Raw genomic sequence first — 21,973 nt, forward strand, 5'->3', positions numbered from 1 at the left:
TTAATATGGTAATAGACAAATTACCAAATTTAACGCGAATAGAACTTGGGGCCTACGAAGGTCAATTTTTGGCGGCCATATTGTCGGCGCCAAACGGCGCGCCTAGCTCACGAAGACGCGGACAAATAATTCGATTGTGCAAATAACAAAAAAACTGATACACATTTTTCCTTTTTTCTGTACTTGAGACATCGTTGTATTATATAGTTCTCTGAGAAAGATATTTCTAACGTTTCAAACAATATTCGTTTGCAAAATATTTCGAATGTTTGATCTCAGGTGATTGGACTGTCTCAGCATTCTGAAAATATTTTTGGAACATTCTTATGAAAAGGTGAATGATTGCCACTTTGTAAGAACCGTTCTGAGATACTTGCAATTCTAATGAAAGATTTCCGATTTTGTGGTCAATTTTGTAAGAGGATGATCAAATGTACGGTATCATTTTTAGGACACGAAGATGGTCCTCGGATTCGGGTCATCGTCTGTTTCGATGTTTCTGAAACATTTTTGGGACCGTGTACTTCACCTTGAAAAGCACACACGATGCTTTTCTAATCTTCGTTTTTTAGTTCCTTCGATCGGAAACTGGTTCTGATCGAAGCCACTCTGTTGCGATATGCAAATGCGATTTTCAAGATTCGCGAACCTGTGCACAATGAGATGAGACGTAGTCGGATATCAAGGACTGATTTCATTTTCCCCCTAGATAATAGATGTTAAACAACGGATAAAATGTAAAGTTCATTATTCTTTAAACAAGATAAGAGCCTCGTTTCAATACAAGATAGAGTTATTTAATTCTTCCCCGAGATCAGTCATCTCTAATCTTTCTGATAAGACCTAAATTGGATCTGGAGAATAAATATTCCATAATTTCAAACACTGGAGTGTACTGATTAAAAATAACAAATTAAAAAAATATTAGAGGATGCTGATAAAAGAGGTTGTAGTTAAATTTTTGCTATAAAATTTAATATGCAATTGGTTTACAATAATTAAAATTCAAAAATTAAAACAGCGTTGCCTGTCTTTGCATGGTATAACAAAGTAAGTATTTGAAACTCTTTTATCAGAGAAAATTTACGGCTGAAGAATATTCCGAGGATACAGAAATATTCAGAGGGCTGTCTTGCATCTAACATGCAATATATGTTAATTTATTATTGTAAATATCGAATACAGATGATTCATACCGCTTTCATCATAAAGTGTAATGTAAAATTCGGCACGAATCATCTGCTCCTAAAACTATACAAATAACGCCATTATCCGTAGCGGCGAAACGCTCGAACTATTCAACGATTTAGTTTTAATTCCCTCCACTAGATGGCGGTACCTACCAATTACACTAGCAAAACAGCGCCATTACGCGTAGCGACAAAACGCTGAAACTGGTAACAAAATTTCCAACAGTCGATTTCGGCTAACAGTTTTTTTTTTGCGCTGTATGTTCCCTTCACCGAAGCTTCGTAACTATTATCGCCGCAATTATTCGAATAACAATTAATTCGTACCAAAGCTTATATTGTACGTTATGACGATATCGGCAGAAATCATCTGTCATCTATATTTTTAAAAATAAATAAACTGTTTTTTATGTAATATAGACGCAGCAGAGTTTTTTTTAACATTTCTGTAGCCTCAGAATATTTAATAGCCGTTAAATCTTCTTGATAAAACAGATTAAAATGGGACAGAATTGCGATTGGCAGAGGAGCTTCAAGGGGCTGAATAATGAAAATGTATTTTAGAACTTTATTCTCATTCGTTTAACGTATATAATACATGCATATATAATAGATAACTTTAAAAAATATAAATAAATACCATTTTTGATTCACTATAGGTGAATAATAGGATAACTTTAAAAATTTTAGTGGGGTCCCTGTTTCACGATCCGCAGTAGTGTGCTATTGGTACTTGTGCCTGCAAATATATAAGGAATCCCTGCGTAATCAAATGGTACCATCGTTTGTAGACCATCCATTCGGTACTGCACTTTCACTCGGAACTTCTGCAATTGATTGTTTTTTTATGTAATTACAAAATCAGATTTAAATGCTACCTATGCTCTAAGCGAAACAACCAAATATAATAGAAACGTACCTGTGCGAACATGTATTGGTAGATATAGAACTGATCGTTTTCTGTCGTGACGATGAGAAAAGCATCGCTTCTACCGGGTTCTGTAATTAAATTTTTTAATTATAAATAGCGTACAATTTTTATGCTATACGTATGCATACAGGGTCTCATCCAACTCGATCGCTTCAGTCATAATCGATAATTGTAAACAAAATACCCACCATCCGCGTAGAAACACGTAACCGCGTTGATCCTCGAATCATGGAAAAGACTCTGATAACTGTAAAAATTGTCGCGTTCTGATTTGTAACGATACACGTTCACCGCGTTGGTGTCATAATCGTCGATGAAAACAAATTGGTCCTCCTCTTGTATGATGCTCTTTACGTTCCGCGTCCTGCCTTTAAATGTTCTCAAGCTGTCGAACTAAGCAATTAGTAATATTATTAATAATAGGAATATTATAATTAGTAATATTAATTAGTAATATTAGGTAGTATTAATTAGTATTATTAATTAGTAATATTATTAACCGTTTGAGTCCCAAGCAGCGCGATTGCGCTGTTCAGATCTTGGTGTCACGATCAAACTTTAGCGATGCACGTACATCGCATAGCTGCTTTTTTCCTTTTTTCTCTTTTTGTTTCGTTTGTCAATCTTGACGAGCGCTATCGCGCCGCTTGGTTCTCTTCGCAATCAATTAAGACAAGCGCTATCACGCTGTTCGACTTTTTTCGACCGTGTTTTCTGAATAATCCCTGGGACTCAAACGGTTAACAACTAAATACACTACTTCTCTACCTGAGACGTAATTCCGTTCAGTCTGTACAGGAAAGACTCCTTGGAGGCCCCGAAGCAACCTAGGAGCAGATACAGGTTACGGTGAAGCCCGCTGAAGACTTCAACGTCCCAAGCACCGTCGGTGGGCAGTTTTTGGTGCAGCGATAACGAGTTACCGTCGAAGTCGATCATGTAAACGAAGGAATCAGTTCGGTGGGACTGACGCGATGTATCGTAGTAGATCGCCAGGACTACAAAGGCTGCATCTGAAAGCGATCAGAGATGAAATCAGTCTCTTCTATGAAGATACCACTTTTATCTATACATTCTACCAAACAGGAATTTCCTCTCTGGTTCTACCACGCACTGTCGCCAGTCATAAAGACCGTTACGTCCTTGACAAACCCCTGGATCCTGTCGGAAGCTCCGTTCACTTTAGCCAAGACACCTCCAGTGTCCATCATACTTGGTTTCATCCATGAAATCTTCGTAAATTCATCTTTGTTGCTTCTCGAAGTGCACTCGGAACCACTGGAGACTGCATTTGTTTCTACATTTACGCCGAAGTTGCTGCGCGACCCGTGGAAGTTTCGCACTATCGTCGAACCGTTCGTTCTCCACACGCGACAGTGGTCCTTCCTCAGCTCAGCTACATGTTCGGTTGGACAGGAACAATTACTCGGTAGCCCGCAAAGAGGCCCAGCCTCCTCCCCAAACATATTCAACTTCACGACATTCTCGTAAGAGACGACGTTCACCGCTTTAACATTCGGCACCTGAATCATCAACTCCTTCTCCGATTCTATGTACGATAAAATGTTCCTCAGCCTTTCGGAGATCAACGAGGACCATCCGATGCTGTCCCGTATCGCCATCGTATTACGCTCGAATGTTTCGAGTGTCTGCTGCGTGTCTTCTTCCAGTTCCTTGAGGAACGTGCCTAAACTCAGTCCGTTCACTAATCCTGAAACGGTCACATCTTCCGGAACTTTGACCTCCGACTCGAAGACCTGAAATCACGGAACCGTTTAGACGATTACGATAGTAAGAACTATTTTCGACACGTCGATCTCACCAAATCCCCGACGATCTCCGCATCCTCGTCGTTCAGAACACCGCTCGAGTACTCCGTAGACAGGTTTAGGCCGTTTATTAGCGACGTTCGAACGTTGCCGTTGACCAGAAGGTTTTCAGCGAAGGTCTTCGTGCCGGATATAACTTGCGTCTCCTCCAATCCATCGAGAACCAAGTCAGCGGGATCTATCCCGTTGATTTTCGACAGCGTCGCGTTTCCTGAAATCGAGATCATTGTTTCAAAGATGATTTCTATCGCTTCAAATTGTGAGATCCTTGAAATCCTTTTTTCTAAGGCACTGTGACAATATACAGGATGTCCCAAAAATGTCTCGCAATCCGAAAGTGGCGGGTTCTTCGGGTCGTTTGAAGCAACTTTTTCCTTTACAAAAATTTTCTCCGAGGCACCATTAACGAGTTACTAACGAAAAGTAGTGACCAATGAGAGTCGTGCTCAGCTGGCGCGAGGCGACCGAGCCAATGAGCGGAACTGGGCTTCGTGCGCTGATTGGCTGGGCCGTCTCGCGTCAGCCGTACTCGATTCTTATTGGTCACTGTTTTTCGTTAATAACTCGTAAACAAGGCCGCAGATTGCATTTTCGCAAAGGAAGAAGTTACTTCAAATGACCTTAGCTACCCCTGATTTTCGGCTGTTAAAATAATTGTGGAACACCCTGTATATATATATTTTCGACGAACCTGTCACTTCTACGATCCCATTGAACTGAACGTCAGCAGCTATGTCGTGATCCCCGTGGATGGTTATTCGGTCTTTCAAGAACTCGTCAAAATCGACACCATCTAAATTCTTCAGATAAACGTCGCCCATTACTAAAAGATGTTTAAAATGTACGTTAGGAGGCAGTGGATCGGTCGCCCAAACCAGCTCACGCAAAGGTACATCGTGGGCACTGTCGTTCACGTATATTTCACTGATCGATGCTTCCTCGAGGAAAGTTAGGGTACCGGTGATCGTTTCGTCCTGATCTTTTCGGACCACGGAATTATTAAATTCGATGACACTGACGTTGTTGATGTCCGGAATCGTTATATCGCCGATCACCGAGAGCTTGTTGATCATCAAACTCATCGCGAAAACCTTCTGCCCGGATATCCGGATAACGTTTTCGTGGTCTTTTACCGCGTCAGCAACTATGTCGCGTATCTCGTCGACTTCCTTTCGTTTTAACTCTGCAATTAACGTCGACACAGCCTCGTCGAAGACTACGTCACCGTAAATAGTTTGATCCGTGGTTTTGGTAACTGCGTTTTCGAATAAGTAAGTTAACGAGTCTGCGTTCGACGAAGCTGTACCCCAAGAGACGTTTCCGTGCACCGACAGGGTGTCGATCATGGTTGCCGGCACGTTCAGTAAATCTTCGTACAGCTGAAAGGATGAAAGTTATTTACAAAATAGAACAAACAACGTAAACGCCATAGAACAAGATACGCGACACGGAATTATACCTCGTAGACATCCTGGCCGTTCAGAATTCTCGTCGTGACATTGTCTACGAGAAGTTCGTCGAACGTGACATTACCAGTGAAGAACAGCGGCCTGTCGATCCAGAGTAATTTCGAGCTGTCTAGATCGTTGATGTACTTGGTGAGGACGTTGCCGGTGGTCATTTTATTAAAAGTGAACCGACCCGACACGATCTGTTCTCTCGATCTCGACAGAACACTTTCAAAGAAACTGTTCACGTTGTGGCCGTTCAGGGACTTCAACGTCGCATTCTGCACGACCAGCTCGCCGATGGTCTCTTCTAGATGTAATACGATGTCTTCGTTGACCATGTTTCTGAGATACAACTCGGGCGATTGGCCGTCGATTCGATCGATCTTTAAATCACCCTTCACCGTCAGGTCACCGTCTATCACGAGATCTTTCAAATCGGTAACATTTCGTAGCGACCCGAGATCCTTCATGTCGACACCATTAATCTTCTCGACGAACAGATTTTCCACGTGAAATTCTGGAGATTTTAGGCTGCTCGTCGTCTGTTCGTTTCGATCGTTTTCCTTATATCCGAGGAACTCGGCGCTGTCTTGACCGTTGATGGACCGGAAGTGCAGCCGGTCCACGTTGACTTGCTTCGCTCGGATCACAGAGAAGTCCACCGCTTTCGAGACATTGATCGATCGTTGATCGTCCAATATATCGGAAACTAGGAGGCCGTTGAAACGATCGACCAGCAATTTGCTACCGCGAAGCTCTCTCAGGTGCAATCCGTCTCGAATCGTTAAGGAATCTGGAACCTCTTCGAACGTAGGACTGTTTTCGTCCTTCGCGGGAAATAGATCGTCGAGCACGACGTTATCGAATCGGATATGACCGAACGATTCTGGGATAGCGGTCGCAGTAGTGTACAGAAATTCCTTTTCGGTGAACCCGTTCAAACGATTGACGACTAAATGATCGATCGTCACTTTGTTCTCGAAGATGACGTCGTTCCTGATGTCCTGATCGGTGGATTTTGTCCAGAGACCGTCCGGGACGTCGTTCAGACTCACCTCTTTGCCACCTAATATAAGTTTCGTATACATATCCGTGACGATCGTTTTTATCCTCAAATCGTTTCGAACAGTCACGTTGTAATAGATCTGAACCTGTTGTCTTTGCGGTAGATCCCAGTGGCCATCCATCACGAATTCTTTCGTCACATGTAACTTCGCGACCGTCAATTTTCCTGTTGACAATGGATTATAAATAACAAACGATAATAAATATTAGACTAGATAAAACCTGTCGATAAACCTAGCAAAACACCTTTGATAACGTTTTTGCGAGATATTCTTGCAGCCTCCGACACTTTGACACCATTGATCGATTCGGCGAACAAATGATGTACCTGAAGCGACATTATATCGAAGCGATCAAATGTCTGATTAGTTTTTGTAGTCATGTAACTCTCTATCGATCGATTGTTCAGCTTCTCCGTTGTTAGATTGTGAATTTGTAACAAATTGTTATACAGCAGATTCCCTGGAAAAATCGAATGTGAATTTTCGAAGGAAATATTTTATCGAAATACTTTTGCATTCCACTACCTCTAATTTTCTGATTCTTATTGATGATAAACAACTCGCCGAGGAATTTATCGATGTTAAGATCGTTCATCATAGTCGCGTTTAACTTTGTCACGGAGACGTTCGATCGTAGATATATAGTGTCGTTCAAAAATTCAATTTCACTTGGTTCCAGATTTATGTCCATCCCGGATGAGTGATTCTTCAGTGCCCAATCTGGAACATTGAATCACATTGATTCCTATATACAGGGTGTCCCGAAAATGTCTCTCAATCCGGAAATGGGAGGTTCCTGAGGTCATTTGAAGCAACTTTTTCCTTCGCGAAAATTTTCTCCGAAGCTTCGTTTACGAGCTATTAACGAAAAACACTGACCAATAAGAGGCGAGCTCGGCTGGCGCGAGACGGCCGAGCCAACGAGTTCCGTTCATTGGCTCGGCCGTCTCGCGCCAAATTGGTCACTCACGGCTCTGATTGGTCACTGTTTTTCGTTAATAACTCGTAAACGAAGCCGCGGATTGCATTTTCGCTAAGGAAAAAGTTGCTTCAAATGACCTCAGGAATCCCCTGCTTTCAGATTGCGATACATTTTTGAGACACCCTGTATGTACAATACCATAAGAATGGACAATTTGGGAAGAGGAGATATGATTATTCGAGCCTTGCGGTTCATTTTTATAGTTACGAATTTTCAACAACTATAAGAACGAGCTGCAGGGCTCAAATAATCGAATCTCCTCTTCCCAAATTGCCAATTTTTTTGTGCACAATCTGAGCGTCAGTTAGGGAGACATTACTGTGCTTTGAAAGCATGATTAAAACGCTGACTGTAAACATCGAACTCACATCGGGACGGAATCCCACAGAGGGAGTCGATTTCGACGTTCTCCACGACGATATTCGACCCGCGTAAGGGAACCAGAGGTTCTTCGTTTGCGTTCGATTCGGCATCCGTCGATCTAATATCCACACCGTTCAAGAAGTCGACCTCAAGCTTATCGATTTCTAACGTTCGGATGGAAGCATTATTTTCGGCGACAATGTCCATGGGGAAGTAATTTTTAGTGCTCGATAAAAGATTTTTGGACGCCGCGAGAGTTCTGTCGACCTCGAGAGTCAACTTTCTCAAGTTTTCCTTAAGGTCGCGGGGTGTGATGATGTTCCTCACGGTTCCCGATTTTAGGATCAACTTTGGTATTATCAGGGGATCGGAAATCGTTAAATCCTCATTCGCAGGATATAACGAGGGCCACGAAGACTCGGCTTGCTGCACGAGCGGTCTTCTTCGCTGGAGCGTTTCTACCAGGTCTGATAAATGCTTCGACAGACTCTCCTCGCTCGAATCTTCTGAAAATAATATTTTTAGTGAACATTGTTTCGATTTCAGAAATTTCTTAGTTTCTTGTGAACGAACCGGAAGAGATTTCCTTGATGTCCATCCCCCAGGATTCCACGGAAAGAACGCCGTTGTTGTTCTCTGTGATCAGCACTATGATCACCTTAGTGTTTTCTGTTCGAGTCTCTATGTCGACCACAGTTTCTCCTTCAGGCAACTCCTTCGAACTCAACAGTGTGCAGTCCGATGCATTCTCGAACTTGTACAATCTCAAAAAATTCTGCGACGAACGATATTTCTATTATAATCAGTTTTCTAGATTTGGAACGTTAAGAAGATGTTTTAGTAACGACTGTGTCGAGAGAGAGAGAGAGAGAGAGATGCTTACAGTATTGGCTACGACGAAGAATGTGTCATCGCCGACGGTCACTGTACGGATCAAGTTCGGCGCATCGGTTTCGAAGAATTCTTTCCAATTCAACAATTCTTGTCCTGGAAGAAGCAATACTGAAATGTCTCTTCCGCGTGCTGAGGGTGCAAAGGTAAACGATAACAGAAATAAACGAACCGTCCCACCAGAACAGATTACCGGGTCCACGTTTATTCGTCAAAAGAATAAAACTAAAACCCGCATGATTGTAATGATGGACAGAGGCAGGATTAATGGTCGATAGGAACTGTACATTGTCCGCGCTGGTATCTTTAAACTCGTACACCACGATACCGATGCTGGAGTCGTTTTGCGCAAATACCATAATGGTCAAGTGCTTGTGCTGGAACGTGGCGACGGAAACGGCAGCGGTGGTCATCGCCTCCGCTATCTTGTCCATGTACGTGCCTCTCCAATGGTAGATTCTGGACGACGATGGTTCCGTTTAGTATGCTAAGTTTCACTAATACTAAGAAATCGTGTGCCACTCGTCGTGTTTTCTGACTTCTACGTGATTCAATGCGGACTTAGAGTCTCTCTTTTCCGTTACGTAACATGGTACCGAATCTATCGAACAGCTAACACCGAATAGATACGAAAACTATTTTCTGGAAGTTCCCAAACATGAAATATCTTTCCTTGAGGTAAAGCTTACAGAGACGGGACAGTGAACTGGCCCCAACTATTGACCACCACGAGATAAAGTCGGTTCTCTCTGACGAAGAAGCTGGCATCCATGGGGTGTCCCTTGCAGCGAATGCTCTGCCGGTGTTTCATTTGCAGGCCTTCCGCTCCCGCGTACAGAGTGCAGAAATCGGTTTCGTAACAAATCAGCAGATAGAGCATGGTTTTCCAGACGGTGCTCTGTGAACATCGATTCGATTGTGACGCGAGAGATCAATGTTAATTTGGCATCCTCGTTCAAGCGAACCGGGATTCGGGAACCGTACGAACGGAAGACAATGGCGAGCAGGCATTGTTACGACTGCTCAAGGCTTCCGGGTGCGAACGGTACCCTATTGTGAGCGTGGTAACCATCGGCGAGTCATCAACCGCTCAATGAGGCTAGCCGGGACGCTGACGAAATGTCGAGGAACGTCTGGAAGACTTCGACTCTCGTTTTTAATACAATTTTTGCGCGAACTAGCTCCTCCAGACGTTCGCGAGCTTTTGTCGATGGAGCAAACATGGTGTCTCTTGCAGTGGGGAAAAAGAGAACCAAAGTCTCCAAATAACGAAAAGAGATTCACCAGATTTACTTCACCGATTTATTCAGCCATCTCCATTTAGCGTACTTTGATGAATTTAATGGCACCATTGAAACGCCAAACGGGAAGTTCCGCCATCGAGGTCTGATTGGAAGGAGACGTATCTGTGGAGAACATTGCGACGCGGTGTTCTTCGACGTAGAGAATTTTGTTCAAGGCTTTCGCTATGAACAGCCGCCGATTGCCGAGGCTCTCGTGCCACAGACGATCCCATTGCACGTTGTACAGTTTTTTTGGCACTGTAAAACCAATACCAAAAGACAATACATTTCCCTGCGATGTTCGAGGAGTATATCCGCCTTACGGATCACTCTAAGCTTATTTATTGATTGTATTTGCGTTTACCTGCCGGTGGCTCTTGAAGATACAGCTTCGCTATTTCAATCTTCGTTTCTCTAATCTTTTCATCGAAATAGTCTTCCATCGTTGCGTTCGCTGGAAGAGGCTTGAAACCGATACCGCCGACAAGAAGCTGAAGCCACGAAAATTTCACGAGAATGTAATGTTATATTTGCCGTATATTTAATCACGATTATCACTATCGAACTCACGAGAATCGTTAAGAATTTCATGATTGTGCTTTGGCTCCGATTTAACCAATTCCCAAGAAACTTGCTGATTAGACTGAATTGAAACAGCGGTCGCAGGTCGACTAGGTATACAAACAGACGCGTGTCTACACAGAAGTTTATATAATAGAGTAGGAATTTTTTTCGTTAATTAACTCGTCGAATTTAGATATCCTGCGTGCGTACTGTACATAGAAGGGATTTCAAGGTATGCTCTTGTTGTTCAGTTGTGTCTCATAACGTTCTTGATGCTGCAAATATTCTTTCGGTAGTTAAAAAGTTAACAAATTGAAATCTATTCGAGAAAACATGTCTCGAGTGGAGATTGCACGAGACCATATACCAGGGGTTGAAAATATCGGTTCTGGCTTATATCGGTTTCGGTTTCGTTTCTTTAGAACCGTTATTATATCGGTTCTGAGTTTCGAACCATTATTTCGGTTCTAAGTTTCGGTTACGGATTTCGTTTCTAATTCTATTATCAAATACATTGTATTTCCTTTAGGAAGTCAAAGTATAAATTTTGAAATACTTTGTGTATTATTGACAAACTGCGACTACGGCCAATGTACTGTTTGGTCTACCGCACAGAAATTTAAGGGTGTACAATCTCTTACACTGCATTAAATTTAACCAATACGTGCACATATAACCGAGATCCAGAACCAAAAATTACAATTATACGTAGAATCGATATAATATCGGTTCTTAACGATTCCACGACCGCGCTAGAAAGCTCAAAAATTTTCATAAAATTAAAATATTTCATTCGATTAAACCAAAATTATGAAGCAAACTTATATGGCATCAACTACTTCTTCAGCATTCGTACCTCTTGCAAATCTTAATAAAATTAAGCAATCATTTTTAATTTTTCAATAATCATCCATTCGATCATCAACCGACTGAATTTAAAACGGGGAGATCTCCCCGTTCGGTTGGCTAAGTGTTAAAAACTGAAACCGACATAAATCAGAACCGATAATTGTTTATACCTCATAACTGTTTTCGGTTCTCCATAATTGTTTCAGTCAGAACCGATATACATATAACTGTTTGAAACAGTTATTTTCGGAACCTTTTCAATCTCTCATATATGTACTGAACAGGTCCTACGCCGTTTCCGGTACGGACCCTCTAGAGTCCATTGAATAGAAATCAAGTGCTATACAGGTTTGGTGGGTTTTGCCCTTAAGGTTTGTTCCTCGGCACCCTATGCGGTCCTTTTCCCCTTTTTATGGTCATTATTCGAAACGGGAAGCATCCTCGTCGAGACACAGCCATATTGTAAACTAATTACTACCGGGAAATTTTTTGAAGATACGACGATATCCTGAAAACGACGAGGTTGTTACAAATGAATCATAAAAATATACCCATCCGACGGACCTGACTCAATTGAATGAAATTGCATCAGGGTCAGAGTAGGTACTATCATACGTTCTTCCCGTTATCATTTGTAACGCGGAATCATATGAATGAATAGCTGAAAATAAAAGCATTTGTATACCTTTTAAAATCTTATATTCAATTATTAATACCGTTCTCTTGAAGATAATCATTTAAAATCCTAACAAAACCTAAATGCAACCTTTTTCAATTCACAGACCCTTTTCGTAGTATCTTTTGGCTCAGCATTCCCTAAGCTATCATAATCATTTCCAGCGGCAGTTAAAAACGTAGATCTACGCAAAGTAGATCTTTCCTTCAGCGGGAAATCGCTCGATTTGAATCCTGTGATTCCAGTTCACATTTCGGACAGGATTGTTATGCGATAGTAGGACAGTAATTCCACGATTAAGAAGAAACATTCTAGAAGTTTGCCAAACTGGTGACGAGTCAATGACGGGCCTAGCTTTATCCTCGGTCTTTTCACGAACTCGAATACAGTGCATAAAACAAATCCATAAGATCTCGGGGCCTGCGGACCCAAACAGACGATCACGAACGAAACATCGATTAGAAAGAGGCCTCTACGCATTATAGTAGATCCATTGAACCATGCGATTTGCGCGTCAGATGGCGCTAAAATGATCGCGCGGGCCTGACCGGGGCGGCCCACGCCATTGGTCGGGACTTCATCGAAGATCGGAACGGGATTGGCCCATGAATCGCGATCGAAAGATCTCCGCGAATCCTGATCGTGTGTTGCGTGTCCTGCGGTGTCTCTAGTATTTGCGGGTCGCAGAGGGACTTACGAGAGCGAGGCGAATCGGTGCCGGTCATAGATATTATCATATCGGGGTTGATTGTGTGTGCGCAGAACGCGAGTTTCGAGCCATTGTCATCGCGTTCGACGAGAAAGCGTAGAACAAGATCTTGTGCGAAATATATGTACATACATGTACGTGTAGGTATATAATATATATGCGTACACGTATCGCTTGATAATACGCGAGAGCGCCAAGGGAAACGTCTGCGAACCAGTGTGTGCGCGGGTGCGTGTCCGATTCGGTGCGTGTATGCGAGGGCAACCGCGTGCGGGCGGTTCCCACACGTCCGTGCAACAAGTGTCATTAGACGGGGGACCAGGACCGTGGTCGAGTAAAACCAACTGTGGTGTTCGGAGGGGTCCGCGACAGAGAGACGCCGTGCATGGTGCCCCGTTCTTCCTCCTCCAGCGGGCAGAGAGAGAGGACCATCGGCGAGGATGGGCTGTGCGGTAAGCACCACCGGCGAGAAAGAAGCCGCGGAAAGATCGAAGAAGATCGACAAGGATCTCAGAGCCGATGGCGAGCGGGCCTCCAGTGAGGTCAAGCTTCTATTGCTCGGTAATCTTCACACTCTGTTTGTTCCGGTATTCTCTCGTGCTTGTCTCGTGTCTCCTTCGAATGCCACCGGTTTCCCAAAACAGCGAACCGTCGTCCTCGGTGTCATCGCCTCTTTTGTCTCCCAATGTCCGACGAAAATTCACCTTTCCCTCTCGACACCTTTAGCTTCAACGTAACTCGACCGGTCACGCTGCACTAGACAGATATCGCTCCAGAAACACGAACTATTCCTTTCTTTTTCCCCGTGCCACTACTCTACCCTATTTAAACGTTCTCGTTCCATTTTTATTTCAAATCGGTCTCCCCCGCCTCTAACCTCCCCGTTCCCCCGCGCGTCGTCGCTTCGCAATCAATTATCGGATTTGCGCAATCGCGGAAACGGAGCGCGGGCGATTTTCCCGAAAACTTGAATCACCGTGCCGCGTGAATCATGTCGATAACGCGACAGGTTTCCTTCAATCCCCTCCTGATTGTTTACTCTCTTTTATTATCTTGATTCATGATTGTTATTACTCCCCGATACACGACAAAAATGTATCACATGCTTTTTTCCATTTAAAGGAGCGGGAGAATCTGGTAAGTCCACTGTAGTGAAGCAAATGAAAATCATTCATGAAACTGGATACAATAAGGAAGAATGCGAGCAATATAAGCCTGTAGTGTATAGTAACACAATCCAAAGTCTAATGGCAATCATTCGAGCCATGGGACAGCTTAGAATCGATTTTGTGGATCCTGGTAAAGCAGTAAGTATCGTACTCTTAGGGTAATATGCTCTCTATATTGTTGTACTATAGGTATTGGTGTTAGCAAGATCTAATTATGTTGTAGGACATAGCACGGCAATTTTTTACTCTAGCCTCCGCAGCAGAAGAGGGCGAACTTACCGGGGAACTAGTGCTGTTAATGAAACGATTATGGCAAGACCCTGGTGTACAGCTTTGTTACACTCGCAGTAGAGAATACAAGATCAATGACTCGGCAGCATATTATCTTAATGCTCTAGATCGCATAGCTCAACCCAATTACATTCCAACACAGCAAGATGTTCTCAGAACACGCGTGAAAACCACTGGAATAGTAGAAACACATTTTTCTTTTAAGGGTCTACATTTTAAGTAAGTCCTACATATTTTTTTGTATTTATCGATCTCTAGCCATCTATTGTAGCTAAGATTTCTTTTTTCTTTTTTGTGTTGCCAGAATGTTCGATGTTGGTGGCCAACGATCAGAAAGAAAAAAATGGATACATTGTTTCGAAGGCGTTACTGCCATTATTTTTTGCGTCGCGTTGAGTGGGTACGATTTGGTACTCGCGGAAGACGAAGAAATGAATAGGATGATAGAATCAATGAAATTGTTCGATTCTATTTGCAATAGTAAATGGTTCGTTGAAACGTCGATCATTTTGTTCTTAAACAAAAAGGATCTTTTTGAGGAGAAGATCACGAGGAGTCCCTTGACTATTTGCTTCCCAGAATACAAAGGTGCGAACACTTACGAAGAATGTGCTTCCTATATTCAAATGAAGTTCGAAAATTTGAATAAAAGGAAAGATCAGAAACAAATTTACACGCACTTCACTTGTGCCACTGATACATCTAACATTCAATTTGTGTTCGATGCTGTGACCGACGTTATAATCAAAAATAACTTAAGCAATTGCGGCTTGCTAAGTTAAATGTTAATTGGAATTTATATTGAATCCAAAAGATCCAAGTCTGAGGTTTCTAAACCTATGCAAGAGCACAAAGGATATACGTGAGACTGAACAAAAAGTTTTAGGATCAGAAACGTTCTGTGCATGCTAATGCAAATGCCAAATGGACAATATTCTCATTTTGGCATCCTATCAATATTTGCAACATGTTTGTTCAGTATTGTACGACTTACTGGATCCTGTTTGTCTCAATATTTTTTCTACACCAAACGTTTATAACAATTTCTATTTTAAAAATTACCTTTCACTAATTGGATTTTTTGTTGCAAAATTTATTGTTGAACCGAAATGATGAAAAAGTAAAAATCTCAACATTGGTATATCACATTTTCGTGGACAATAGTAAATACTATTTACAAATGAAAGGATACTTGGTTTCTGACCATTGTATTTAGTATATTAACCAGAACCTAGTTAGCTGTTAATTTAGTGATATCTTTTTGTATATAATTTATTTGCTAAAAAGACTCTCTATAATGGGAATGGAAATGTATTTCCATGATTGTGGTCGAAGCCATTCAATTTTCTCGTGAACGTTTATACTCTGACAACGAACACAGATCTCTGTGTTTACAGAATATATTTATGCAAGTGAAATTTGATATCAATTCTTTTTTTTGTAAAGTCTTTTTGTACGTATTATTAAATAACGCTCGAAAGGCTGTCATTATTGCTCTAGCTTCCATGCAAAAGACAACGCTAGGAGTTATAGACTTCGAAATTAATCTCATTATACCGCTGAGACAAATAAAAATCTTTTTAACAGAAGGTCATATCATTTTATATTCCTATATTTTAAAAGATCCGTAGTTTAGTAAATTATGGAGAAGAGCAATAATTTTACTAAAGCCATTTATATTTACATTCACTTTTCGAATTTTAGACATAATTCCATTACAAATATTTTCAGATTGGTTTGTGTATTTTCATTGATTTCTTATCGAGGATCTTGCATGTCTGTTAAAAGAATCTATTTGAAAAATTTATTTTTTTGGTTTCTTGAGATTGAGAAACATTCCATGAATAACGCCGCGTGCATATCAAGTACTTATTATTCTGATTCCTGCAAAGTAATTAAGAATGCTTTCTTCGTTGTGTAAACATAGAATCTCATTTTTACTTCTATCTTGTATCGACCTTTATATGTACATGTACAATAATACAATACATGAAACTACAAAATAAATATATAGCAATGTTTTATTCTTTCTGACAGTGCTTTTCAAGTTGGAAGTTTTATGATTAATGTTCTTTACGCTATAATAACAATTTCTTATATTCGTTATTACTCTATCAACACAAGAGAACATTGATTGGTCAACGATTGTATATATCTTATACTTTATACATACAATACAATACTTATATGGAAAGTATTTTAGAAGAATACTGTTATCCGAGTCTATTTCTTTTCCTTATTTATTAGAATCAATTTACAAACTTAAATCACCCATGTCTTTGATTCTTGAGAATCTTATGTTGATTACAAATTGTTCTCTTTGACTGTTAGAAAAATACAGTAAAGATGCAATAAGAAATAGACGTAATCAAATAAGCATTAACGTCCGCACGAATAAATTAATGCATCATGGAAACACAATTGTTTATCGTAGCTCGTTCGCTTCAATCGTAGGTCACAACAACGATGATTTCTAACATTTCATCACTATAAATTTTTTTCAGTTATATTCAAATGTTTGTTTTTACATCATAGAATCCATTAACATAATTATTTTATCTCATCAAATTTCAACGACTATTAAAAAGCCTTTGAATTCTACATGCGGATCGCTAATTCTGCATATTCACTATCATATATGTATATATAATAATTAAATTTCTGAGGTATTTAACAAACTCTCGATTAAACGTCGCATATTGCTGTATAAGCAGAGTTGGGCATATTAGTCGATTGAAATTTTGAATTTTATTCAATCATGAATCCAATTGATGATTAAATACGTATTTTCATCAACTGCGATTACACATCAGTTAAACTATGAATTTAACTGTAATTCATCATTTAAATTATAAATTACATTAAATGTTGTCCAACTCTGTATAGGATAGTGCGCGAGGGAGAAAGTATAGGTTCCCACGGTGCATGGAAAACAGAATTTCGGCTAATCACAGAATAGACTCGTGGTTTGCAATAAGTTACACACAGCTGTACAACGATTCAACTCTGAAGCGATCTATTTTACGTAGGAGTTCTATTAATATTCATAAATAATTAGCTACGCAATGATCGCTAATGATCAGCTTCGCATCGAAATGGGACAACATATGTAAGTATTTAGTGTGGATTCCTAGCTGGAATAGGTGGTCCTCCCGATGTCCTTGCAGGTATGGGCGGTGGATTATTCGATGCTGGTAAACTAGGCGGTGGATGTTGAGGTGGAGGAGGTGCTTGTCTCTGTGGCAGAGGAGGTGGTTTCGAGCTAGGTGGTCTACTGGATGGTTCTTGCGCAGCGTCTGTGCGAGGTAATGGCGGTGGTGGACGGTTTGGTATGGGATAACTAGGAGATCCGTCCAGTATCTCTTCGTAAATTGCTGACTCCGGTGATAGCCTTTCATTTTGGTCAGCTCCTGTTCTTTCTCTGGCCAGTGGCGTTGAAAACTGATTCGGTAACACGCTAAATACACCAGCGCGTGGTCCTTGCTTTCGGTCTTGCAAGGGGCTTTTAGGTGGCTGAGATGGTCTACCTGGTGGAGCTGGTCTAGGCGGTGGAACTGATCCATTAGGGCTGCCTCTACTCGGAGAATTTCGTTCCGTGATTTCTAACTGTTCCAACCTGTGCATAGGACTTCTCACTGGAGAAGTTGAAGTGAACTGTGCAATAGTGGTGTTGCTACACAGTTCTATTTCTTTTTCTATTACTTGTACCCAGTTCGGTGACTTCAAAGACAACTTCAAAGTTTGACCGCACACCTGAGTCATGCCTTTCTTGGCCGCAGCTAAAGCACATTGGCCGTCTCTGAATGTCACCCAGATTGTCTCGCCGACAAATCTGACCAAAATCACCTCGCCAATATGTGAGAAATCCTGCAGCAAAGCCATCATAAAATTCTCATCGAACACGCTGTCCATATCGTCAGATTCCTCCACCGCTTTTACGACAATAGTGCCATCAGGCGGACCCAAGTCTTCTATTACTTCTTTAAATACTTTCTCCCGTTTCTCGGGGTCCACGCAGTGGATGTCTATATCGACGATCGCTATGACTGGTCGGTGATCACTTTGCTTCAGTTCCACTCTACCATAATGAATCAATTTTCCAGGATTCCAATCTGTAGGCGAATCTAAAATGATTTATATATTGAATACATACGGAGGAAAAGGTAATTGCATTTTAAAAATGATTTCAATGCTAACCGATATCAGGTACTTGTTTCCTACGTTTCCATAGAACTCTGTCAGTCCACGCGGGCTGGCGACACTTCTCGCTGGTGTCATAATCATCAGAAAATACATCATACTTATATGTTGGTGCGAAATTGATAGGACCCTCTAAGAAATTTTTAAAAACGTTTCCTTGCGCCTGCTGTACCTGTGTTACATATACAAAGCGATTTTACGGTATACATATTCTTTCTACTGTTTGTACAATATCTATACATTTTTGTTTTACCTTCAATTGATCAAATTGTAATATTTGATCTAATTCGTTCCGTTTGATCATCTCTTTCATCTCATCTTTGTCCATGTCGACTCTGTAATTAAAATCGCCACACCAGAACACGTAGTCGTGAGTATTCAATGTTCTTCCCATGGGAAAGGTAATTTTTCGCGTAATCTCCGCGTAATCTGCGTTACGCTCATTAACTTGAGACTGTCCAGCAGCAAAGTGTGCGCATACGAAGCAGAAAGACGTGGAATATAATACGCATCTAATAGCTGCTGCCCCTTTGTTGCCCGTGGCACCACCAAATCCAGTTTTCACGCAGTCTACGGCCAGGTCCCGTAAGTAAGGTGCATGCATAGGCCGTATAAATAAATAGAGGCATACACCGACCAACTGCTGGTACGTGACCAAAACATACTCGGTGTCCCGAGAAAGTACTTTCTGTAATTCTTCTGCCCAGGCTTTTGCATTATCAGTACTAGCAGCCATTATATTACTAGCATTTAAATCAACAATTTCTTCGAATCCTATTGCAAATATATCTACAGGAACATTGTCATATTCAACTGATACTAGAGCTGCAACAAACGACACAGATAGAACGACAACTAATTCTGATAGAAAATCTCATCCTATATGCAAAGACTATACTTACATGTAGATTTACGGGGTGCATCTAGCAACCAATCAGCAAAGGGGACATCTTTCTGTACTATACTTCGGAAATGCTTTCCACCGTTAACATTATAAGTACCAACGCTTACTCTAAGATTCATTGGAATCACATACTCGTTGTACCTTTTGCACATCTCTCTCAAAACGCTTGGTGGTGCGTGAAGCATGTTCGAGGGCAAAAGTAACCGCGCTCTATCAGCTAATTCTGTATTCAACGTTGATCCCAATAACAATATATCGATGGCTTCTTGCTTACTAGAGTCCAACAAATTGTTCTGTATTGTTCTCGCTGCAGATCTTGCGCCGTCCATTAATTTCGAGCTTCCTTGGATTGCTCCAGTGCCAGCGTATATCTTACTTACTTCGTTACCATTGTTGATCCACATTTGCCTAAATACTTCCTCGAATCTCGAAACCATCTGCTGTTTTTCTAGCAGTTTCAATAGCCCAAGCTGCTTACCCAGTATTTCCAATGCGAAAAACGTTTGTACACAATTTGTTCTATCTAAGCAATCGAGACAATTCGTTCTAATAGTTCCTGTCTGTTCATACATAACGGTATGGTTCACAGCATAGAACAGTGAAAAAGATTCTAAATATTTCTCCACTTTCGCTTTCAATTTCGAAAGGTTCTTTATATTTCCACCTCTGCATTCTTGGTGATAGTCGAATAAAATATGGGGCACATCATTGTGCTCTGACAAGTTGTGATGATTCTGGAACAACTGACTCAACATCGCTTCTCCTTCTTTGTTACCAATCAGACTAGATCCAAGGAGATTGACTATCACTTGTTGGCCATACCTCTGTTTGATCATATTCACATGCCTATCGAATGCCGGTGTAGAGGACTCGAAGCCACGAGAAATTTTGACTTTATGGGAACCGACTTGAATACCAGGTTGTTCCCAGAAAAGAGGAACAGAACCTCTGGTTTGAACATAGGAAGTTATTTCATTGTCTAAGTATATGACTTGCTCTGTTTCTACAAAGTTTGCCACATGCCCGTCGTCGTTGGTACCTCTGACGTTGAACCTAGATAAAGACCAGTATTGTAATAATATGCTGCATCCATTAATGTACTCCCACAGGGAATAGTCTGATAAAAAGTATGATAAATATAAAACAGCTGCCTTATTGATTTCGATTGATTGAAACAGAACTACTATGAACATAAAATATACCTGGTGCCTGCACGTTCACAGCTTAATCTAGACATTAGAACTGCACGTGCTTGCCTGTGACCAACATAAACAGTTCGAATCTCTACACTACCACACATTGCTTTAAGCAGCCAATGACTCGTGTCCACTCCATATCGCAATAAATGTATGTGTAACATTCGATTCCTGTTTGATAACAGATGAATATTACAATACCAGATCTAATTCCAAGAAGTATTATACATAGAATACAAACCAAAAGAATCTGTTATCAGTCATAGTAGCCTTGCATCTCCTTTGTGCACTAAGGGTGATATCAAGAGACTCTTGATGTCCAGCAGACCAAGAAAAGTAGAATGTACCCGAGTTAAGAACCTTCCTGACTTCAGATACCCGATCCTCGTTGCCTTGAGTGTAATGCAACGGCACAAAATGTGTCTGTGTAATTCTGAACACTTCAGATTCGCCTATCTTACCGACCGAGAAACATCCAGTAACAAGAACAAGGTACAACAATGTATTTTCTCCAGCATTTAATTGTAATACACCTAAACACCCATAAGCATCTAATAATTTCGTGTATTTCCCTTTCAAAGATTCCGTTTCTTCGGCAGCTGTAATATTGAATACAAAGGCTGTAATAATAATAAATAAACAAACAAAAATTTTTGTTGAATCAGGTAAAACAATGATCCGTGAAAAAAAGTTGAAGATACGCATCTGACAGGTACCAGTTCAAAGATTTCGAACGAAACTTGCATGAAGCAACGATCCAGAATCCCAAAGATATTTTTGAAATAGTTATTGCTAATAAACAGCAAAGTACTTACAGAGAACAGCTACAGCTTGTGCCTCGAATAGAACAGTCTCTTTTCGATTTCGTTGTTCTAGTATCAGAGAATGAGGACTAGGCGGCTTTAGTTTTTCGTAGACGCGAAACCCTTTGCCCATCGCCATTGTTGCGCTAATGTCTTCGAAGGTTTCGGGGATGAAGGTACGTTCTTGCAGGATATGACAGCCCCGTCTGTCATACGGAGCGGTACCGTGATGAGCCTATTCTCGCGATGTTTTCTCTCTGCCGACCGAACACTTCGTTCATCGACCACTGTCAGCAATACAGGAAGTTTTCTCTAAAAGCTCACAGGAGGGGAGCAGCGCTCTTCTCGCTGATCTGTCGATACTTCGATATTTTCGCGATATATACGCATCGCGATTCCACGGTATCTGCCCACAGACCTGCTTGCTTCTCTAACCGTAACAATCAATCGGCGGCGCCATCTTGAAAATTTAAATAGTCGAGTCAGCAAACGATTTCGCGCCAAGATCCCGATCGGCTACTTCACCCTGACAAAGAAAGATACCTAACCCGAAAATACTGATCTTAGTAAAACTTTTCGTATATGCATATATATATATATATATATTAAATAAACAATTCCACTT

At 41.1% G+C, this 21,973-nt stretch overlaps 3 protein-coding genes across 4 annotated transcripts; 1 reads left to right on the plus strand and 2 right to left on the minus strand.

Moving 5' to 3' along the window:
• Window positions 1-1,744: 1,744 nt before the first annotated feature.
• On the minus strand, window positions 1,745-11,375 carry LOC117229199 (female sterile (1) M3). 2 transcript variants are annotated; one of them, XM_033485496.2, is made up of 18 exons: window positions 10,558-11,375; window positions 10,352-10,478; window positions 10,034-10,245; window positions 9,394-9,602; window positions 8,877-9,163; window positions 8,697-8,800; window positions 8,387-8,588; window positions 7,819-8,316; window positions 6,994-7,188; window positions 6,713-6,928; window positions 5,410-6,632; window positions 4,642-5,329; window positions 3,944-4,161; window positions 3,236-3,878; window positions 2,890-3,134; window positions 2,310-2,514; window positions 2,110-2,189; window positions 1,745-2,017 (listed from the first exon to the last, which is right to left on the minus strand). In XM_033485496.2, exons 1-18 carry the CDS (start codon window positions 10,576-10,578, stop codon window positions 1,877-1,879), a joined length of 5,514 nt encoding a protein of 1,837 aa, XP_033341387.2. In that variant the 5' UTR covers window positions 10,579-11,375; the 3' UTR covers window positions 1,745-1,876. The 2 variants fall into 2 exon arrangements, with proteins under 2 accessions (XP_033341387.2, XP_033341386.2); XM_033485495.2 differs by having other exon boundaries at window positions 7,819-8,319; window positions 10,558-11,374.
• Window positions 11,376-12,763: 1,388 nt separating this feature from the next.
• Window positions 12,764-15,834, plus strand: Galphai (G protein alpha i subunit). Its single transcript, XM_033485547.2, has 4 exons — window positions 12,764-13,346; window positions 13,908-14,092; window positions 14,178-14,464; window positions 14,550-15,834. Exons 1-4 carry the CDS (start codon window positions 13,226-13,228, stop codon window positions 15,025-15,027), a joined length of 1,071 nt encoding a protein of 356 aa, XP_033341438.1. The 5' UTR covers window positions 12,764-13,225; the 3' UTR covers window positions 15,028-15,834.
• Window positions 15,835-16,248: 414 nt separating this feature from the next.
• Synj (synaptojanin) lies at window positions 16,249-21,810 on the minus strand. Its single transcript, XM_033485542.2, has 7 exons — window positions 21,361-21,810; window positions 20,787-21,144; window positions 20,552-20,716; window positions 19,348-20,402; window positions 18,699-19,270; window positions 18,443-18,617; window positions 16,249-18,369 (listed from the first exon to the last, which is right to left on the minus strand). Exons 1-7 carry the CDS (start codon window positions 21,485-21,487, stop codon window positions 17,363-17,365), a joined length of 3,459 nt encoding a protein of 1,152 aa, XP_033341433.1. The 5' UTR covers window positions 21,488-21,810; the 3' UTR covers window positions 16,249-17,362.
• Between the last annotated feature and the right edge of the window lie 163 nt (window positions 21,811-21,973).

Source organism: Megalopta genalis, chromosome 7 (assembly GCF_051020955.1).
Source record: "Megalopta genalis isolate 19385.01 chromosome 7, iyMegGena1_principal, whole genome shotgun sequence".
In the NCBI taxonomy this organism is placed as follows: domain Eukaryota; kingdom Metazoa; phylum Arthropoda; class Insecta; order Hymenoptera; family Halictidae; genus Megalopta; species Megalopta genalis.